Source organism: Urocitellus parryii, chromosome 6, assembly GCF_045843805.1.
Source record: "Urocitellus parryii isolate mUroPar1 chromosome 6, mUroPar1.hap1, whole genome shotgun sequence".
NCBI classification, from domain to species: domain Eukaryota; kingdom Metazoa; phylum Chordata; class Mammalia; order Rodentia; family Sciuridae; genus Urocitellus; species Urocitellus parryii.
In genome coordinates, this window is record NC_135536.1 from 178,023,431 (window position 1) to 178,030,742 (window position 7,312).

Sequence of the window (7,312 nt, forward strand, 5' to 3'; positions counted from 1 at the left end):
AGTAGGGAAAACCTGCTCTCTTGTCCCTCTGAGATCTTGCTGTGTTTAGGGGACCAGGAGAGCCCTAATAAGTCAGACCATAGACTTTCACCACCAGCCTGAGACCCTGTTCCCACAAGGGTGTTCATCTTGCTGGTCTTCCTCTTCTCTTTCCTGATTCTTCCAAAAACATCTGTCTCTGCTCCAGTTGGATCTTGGTCTTCCATCTTAAACTTCCTCCTTGAAGTTCTTGCTGTGAGTGTGAAAAACACATCCATGTCACACGAGTCCTCACCTTCTCTCCTGAAACCTCACAGACCAGATGTGTGGTTTCTGCTCCATCTTCTCCCTCTGGCCCACTTCCTTCAGAGAGCACCTGCCTTCCAAACTCTGCCAGCAAGGGGGTGGCACTCACCCAGCTCCTAAAGCTGCCATGCCTTCAAAAATTTAACTACATGGGGGAAAACTGACCTGTTCTAAAACAGGAACCAACTTGCTAAAACATTGACTTCCTCTGGGCCTCAGTTTTCCCATCTGTCAAGAAGGATCCAAGCAAGATCTTGGATGAACAAGAAGGATCCCTTTTTGGCAACTTCTTTAGCACTTGACCTTCTGTAAGTGGCAAAGGCAGGGATGATATTCCATGTGCTAAATGGTTTTGAGTCATTGCCACATGGCAGGTACAGTGTTGGGCACTGGTGCCCTTGCCCTTCAGGAGATCAGGGCAATAGTAATAATGAGAACAGCTGCTGTATATTCAGTACTGACCATGTGCTAGGTCCTTGATGAGACTCCTCTTTATAACTGTGTGGGGTGGGACCCATTGTATAGAAGCAACTAAGGCTTAAAGAGGTTAAGAAATGCACCCATGATTTTCAGAGCCAGGGGGTGGGTTTTGAACTCATAGAGTCTGATTTCAGAGTCCAGCTCAGGGGGGTGGGATTTGAACTCATAGAGTCTGATTTTGGAGTCCATCTCCTTAAACTCTGAGTTGTAGACTCAAGCCTGAGCTGGAATCCAGGCTTTGGTTTCTTTATTTAAACACTGAGGTCTCACAGGGCATGGTGATGCATGCCTGTGATCCCAGGGACTTGAGAGGTTGAGGCAGGAGGATCACAAGTTCAAGGCCAGCCTCAGTAACTTATTGAAACCTGTCTCAAAAATAAATAAATAAAAGGGCTGGGGATATAGCTCAGTGGTAGAGTACCCGCAGGATCAATCCCCAGTACCACAAAAAAATACAAATAAAAAATAAACACTGTAGTCTAGGGTTTCATCTCCAGGGCACAACAGACTCATGGAGAACAAAAGAGAAAAACAAAAAAAGACAGAATGTCTGTAATCATAACCAAATATTTCATAGAACTGAGTCAAGATAGGAAGAAAAAGTGAAATGACTGTGATCTTAGCTCCCCATTGTTAGAGGACATCTTAACAAATTTTCAGGCCAAAGTAAAAAATGTGTCTCCCGGGAAGCAAGTCGGTGAACACACATGGACTCTGGAGTCGGGCGAATGTGGGTCGGTTCCCAGGGGCCACACACAAGCTGTGTGGCCTTGCACAAGCCACTCTACCTTTCTGAATCAAAGCAAAGGGCACGTGGTAAAGGGTAGCTAAAGTAACTTCTTGCCTTGTATTTATAGGTGAGTGACAAAAGTTACTAAATTTCCTTGTCCTCCTCTTTTTCCTTTGTGCCCCCCTGCCTCTGGCTGCCAGGAATCCTGACCTCCGTGAAGGGGTGCTGGCATGTCTGGTCCAACCCACGCCAGAAAACCATTAAGAAGGGGCCTTCAATCTGGATTCTCCGACACCAACACTCATGTCCCAGCTGCAACGTACTGTCACTGATGAGAGACTGGGAAGGGAAAGCATATATATATAGATATATATAGATATAGATATATATACAGGAAACACCGCGTCCTTGCACTGCTGCTGGGGCTGGCGGAGCAGTCGGCCGACAGCAACAACCAACATCTGCCACAACCTACATTTCCTTTGCAGACAAATTGAATAATTGGTGGGATTTTTCAGGAAAAAAAAAATGACAACAACCATAATCCCTTCCTCTCCATGTTCTTCTGCAAACCACAAAAGCAAGCCAGACCACGATGATTGTAGAAGTTCCATTCAACCCTGGTTGTGCACAGTCCAGTCCGTGGACGAGCGTTCCATTTGTTCTTCTCCATCAACTGTTGCCCCCTCAAATGCAAAGGAAAACAATCATGCAGCCAAGCAAGAGAAGTCGCAGCAGCAAGTCACACACAGGCAACCATTCTCCAAGAAGGAAAGAAAGAAAATCTCCCACTTGGAAAAGAGGAGCAGGAACACTGGATTATTGTTTTCTGGGTCTTGACACTGGGCTGCAAAATCCACCTTCTTTTCTTCCGCCTCCCCTCATCCTCAACTCTCACACGTCTTGTCGTCATTTTTTTGTCTCGGCTCCCTCCTGCCCCTATCCTGCCCCATCTCCCCCTCTGTGTCCTGGTCCTGCTGAGGGCCACTGCAGATGACTCTCATTTGAAACAAGAAAAAGAAAAGAAGAGAAAGCAAGAACAGAAAATGAAGCCGCGGAAAGGGAAGTAGACATTGTATGTTTCTGGTTTCTCTTGATGAAGGTGCAGCTCGTAGGAGATTTGTATGGATGTGCTTTTAAGTTATGTATATTACATATAACAGGAAACAAATATTAAAATAAACAGTGATGGTAAGTATGAAGCTGACATTTTAAAATTATAATTATCTGACTGTGATTGATGTATCCCAAGGTCCCTAGATCTTGCTGAACTAGCCCAGCTGAGGAGACCTGGACTTTGGGTGCAGCGGCTCCCAGTTGGGGCTGATGGGTTCAGTGTAGTAATACTGTGTGTGGTGTTTGTAATTGGGTGATTGGTGGGGAGAGTGGGGCCCCCAGTGGAGACATGGGGGCTCACCAAGAAGGAAATAACAGAGGCCTGAATATGCCGGTCCAAGATGCCTTCTCCCCCCAGCAGTAGCAGCCAGGACCTGCTCTGTGCTCAGATCCAGTGTCCAGAGTTGGGACTCTGCTGCTGAGGTCCCCACAGTAGAGGTCCCCTAGCTCAGTCCTCCTACCTCCCTAGGGGGCTTGCCTTGATTTTCAGTCCTCTCTTTGTTTTATTATGATGATTTTTTTTTTGCCATGTCTTGCCCTTCCCTGATGACTAGCTCCACACCCGAAGGGAGGTGGTGCCCCTGGCCAAGGTAGAAGATGGTGGCACTAACCTGGCTCCGTGAAATGCCCAGCTCAGTCTTCTCCTCTTCTCCTTTCATATTCTGAGTCATTCTCTTTTTCCTGGGCCAAAGTAGCCATGATGAAAAGGCCATGAACACAGGACAGACCCCAGTAGGTCAAAACTGCATTTCCAAAGGCCTCCCCTACCCCTAACAATGGAGAGCAAAGGGCAATGTTATCCAAAGGCTCCGTCTCTGTGTAAGATCCTGACCCAGGAGACCTCCTGCTCAGTCTGCATCTGAGCTCTGAGCCTTTGCCCTGGAAGTCCCAGCAATTGTCTTGAGACCACAGAAGCCCTTGGATAAGCCCTGTTACAAGCTTGGCATTGCCCCCTGGCACACATGAGCTCCCTCAGGCTTGCCTGCTCAGGGAGAATCTCCTTCTGAGAGAAAATGTCCCACAGCACTTTAATTTCTCAGCCTTGCTTCTAAAGTGGTCAATAAATTCATACAACAAATATTTATTGAGTACCCATTTGGGCCAGGCACTGTTCTCAGGAGGAAAGAGAAAGTGTGAAGGAGAGGAGAGATCTGGAAAATCACCTTGACCAGCCTTATGTTCGCAGCCGTGCCTGGCCCATCTGAGAGCCTTTTCCCAACTCATTTGACATACCCAGGGATGTCCTCCAGAGGGCCCAGCATAGATGTACCCCACTTGGCTTCTCAGTTAACCCTATAATGTATACCTTAGCAATTTAACTGGTGCTGACCTGAAATAGAACAAGAAACTAGAATATCTTTTGTCTCTGTGGGCAAATGGGAAGTAGAGCAAATCTCTCAGATTGCAGGGTTGACCATGTCCCCCACTGCTGCCTGGTGCAGGCCAGTGGATCCACTGAACTCCCTCTAAGTGCAGCAGCACACTCTATCTACCAGGATTTGTAGAGAAGCCACAGAACTTTCTTCCTGTCCTTCTCAACCTAAGAATTCCCACTCTTCCTGGGCCAAGAACTGGAATGGCTCCATCCTCTCAGAGCCACTAGGATTTTGGCTCAGGCCCCACTGTCTGCAAGAACCAGGCATCATGAGCACACTGGAGACACCTCAAAGGGAGGATATTTGTTCTGGGTTTTGCACCTGCCTACAGACACTGGGCTTCAGGGTGGGGATGAAGTGACTGGGCTTAGCTTGTGGGCCACCAGGGTTTGGGGAGATCCCCATCCCATGGATGCTGTGACCTTCCTTCTATGGAGTAGCAAGCAGGGACACCAGGGAAAAGGGAACCTACAAAGCTGAAATCTAGGGCACTATTTCCTCCTCCTCTCCATAGAGAATAGAGACGTTTGTCTTGTCTGTCTTCAACCTATTTTTCCTTTTTTATACTTCTCATCCTTTCTGTGCTGCCTCTCCATCTGGGAGGCTGGGTAGCATAGCGGGAAAAGTCCTGGAGGGCAGTCAAGGTTCTAGGTGACCATTCTGACTCAGCCCCTGACTCACCATCTGACCTTGGGTTAGTCGCATTCCTCCTTTGGCCACTGAGCCCCACTTGTGAAATGAGCAGGGTGAACTAGATACTCTCCAGGGTTTATTCCCACTCTGCCATCCTAGCAATCTTTATTTTCTCTTATTTTGCTTTCTCTGGATCTTTTCCATCTGAGGGTACAGAAAGTGCCAGGACCTGTTTCAGTTTTTGAATCCTGCAAGTACATTCCAAGACTGGCCTGAAATTGCATGAGCAACATCACTCTAAATAATTTTTTTTTCCAAAGCACCTTACCAACCAACTGCGATGCTGTCCTGTTCCTTTTTACTCACACCCCTTCTCCTCTCTCGTCCCCACGCTCCCCCACCTCAGTGCTCCGTGCTGTATGCGTGTGCTCTCTGTTCTTGTATACTCAATAAAAGTGAAATAAATGTGTTTGATGCTGAATCACAGACTTCCTTAGTCTCCCTCTCTCTCCCTCTCTTCGACCTTGGCCACTGGTATGAGTAAGTATTATGGGAAGGACTAAAACTGGAGCAGAGATACCTCAACTTAGAATACTTGTATTCTACAAATGTTTGGAGCTCCCGGTGTGGCCCAGGACTGGGCTTCGGTTCTGTAGGTACAACAAACGAGGCAACCTCCTTGCCATCCAGGAGCTCAGAGGCTAGTGGAAGAAACAGTCAACAAAACAGGTAACCAGACCAAGACAACTGCAGATGGTTAGCACCAGCAAGGAAATACACAAGAGGGAGAGGATGGCGGGCCACTGAAGGAGGTCACTTTAAAGTGACCAGGGCTGAGTGAGAGAGAGTACATGTTTAGCAGGTGTGAGGTCCTTGGTTTGATCCCCAACACCTCCGGGTCGGGGCAAGGCAGCCAGCTGGGGCCTCCCTGGGGTGGTGATTTTTGAGCTGAATGAAGAGAAAGATCAAGTAAAATGAAGAATGTGGGTGAGAATGTTTTAAGCAGAGGAAACTGTAAGTATACATGCCCCAAGACCTGGAGGGTGTGTTATATGGAAGAACAGCATGGGGTCCCTCCTCTTCTTGAAAGAAAAGCACCTCTGCTCAGGTCTTTTCCTGCAACACCCACCTCACTGGGAGCCTAAGGAAGAGTATGTTCAGCAACCCCCAACTTCAGCTTTGCTTACAACCTTCATATATACTCCATACCCTCACACCAACTGCCCATTGTTGACTACTCTTTCCTTAAAATGACTCACTTTGGGGAAACAAACTAAACTTATTTTAAAAGGAAACTATTACTTCCATAAAAAAATTAGTGTCACTTGCAAATAAAGGAGGTTTCCATAAAAATAAATGCAAAAAATATAAAAGTCAAAAACCATATCTGGGTAAAACTTAAACTCATTCCTTGTGCCATCTGAGGTACATATAGCACACTTTCCATTTTATTCTATCAAGTGACTCTCTACTCCACCTTTTTGTATTGTCCAAAATCTTACAGGCAAGTCTTTTTTCCATGTATATGCTCTTTTTCAGAGTTGAAGTCATTTTGTGTATACAATTCTAAATACTTTTTAAAACTTATATCCTAAGTATTTCCCTATAATTTCAAATACTAAATATGATTTTTTTTCTTTGTAAAGGTAATTCATTAAATGACACAAAAGGCAATGCAGTAACAAATAATTCTTCAATATTCTTGGAATTCCTGTCCCTTGTCAAAGGCAATTGTTGCAAGAAACTTTGTGAACCCTTTCCTGAGTTTTTATAGGTTCCCTCTAATAATTTGTCACCTCTAGGGTTCTGGAACACAACTTGGTTTGCAAGCATTGAGTCCCTACATAACTCCTAAGGACCCCACACCTTCTGGATCAGTACTTTTGTCTCCCATGGATGCAGGGCTATCCTCTCTGCTTCTTGGGAATAATCTAGAGTGCTTCAACTAGAACAACATTTCTCAACTGAGTAAGGGGAATGATTTCTTCCCCAAGGAACATCTGGCTATGTCTGAAGATATTTTTGGTTTGCAGATCCAAGGGATGTGCTACTGGTATCTAAAAGTTAGAGCTCAGGATGTTGCTAAAATCCTACAATATGCAGGACAGCTGTGTACCTCAAAGAATTATCTGACCCCAAATGTCAACAGTGCCAAGGTTGGGAAACCTTGATTTGTATGGACATGCAACCCCACAAGGTGGGATCCCTGGGTCATCATCTGTTCGATGCCCTGGAGTTGCTGAGAAGATGGTGAACCCACCTGGATTAGGAGGCTCTAAGACCAGACCACAGAGTTCAGCACCTAAGTTGGAGTGGGGAAAGAGGGAGAGAGCTGAGGTTCTATGTGCAGGAAATGGAACTGACAGAATTTATGTGCATAACTGCAAAGGCAACCTCTGATTAATCTGCAGCAGTTCACTGTGATTAACTATGCTTCAGGACCTGGCCCAGTCTGCAACCTCCTAAGAGATGAATTTTGACTTAGACAGATTGGTGTGTTGAGCTGGCACTGAGGAAGCGTGATTGACAAGCTAAGGAGGAGCAGCACAGGGACAAGAATAGCCAGGTAGATACTGGTTTGCTTCCCAGATCTGCCACTCTCTGACTGCCTAACCCTTCCCTGAACCTCAGTTTTTTATTTTGTAGATTGGGAATACTAATACCTATTTTCTAGGTTTAGTGTAAAGATCAA

At 46.0% G+C, this 7,312-nt stretch overlaps 1 protein-coding gene across 4 annotated transcripts in view; it reads left to right on the forward strand.

The window, feature by feature from the left end:
* The window catches only part of Epb41l1 (erythrocyte membrane protein band 4.1 like 1), a 68,233-nt gene extending 63,154 nt beyond the window's left edge, over window positions 1-5,079 (forward strand). For all 4 annotated transcript variants that reach the window (XM_026383243.2, XM_077800239.1, XM_026383246.2 and 1 more), the window contains one exon: window positions 1,696-5,079. In XM_026383243.2, the coding sequence (XP_026239028.1) occupies window positions 1,696-1,704 (9 nt within the window). In that variant the 3' untranslated portion in view covers window positions 1,705-5,079. The remainder of the gene's footprint in view (window positions 1-1,695) is intronic.
* Window positions 5,080-7,312: the final 2,233 nt, after the last annotated feature.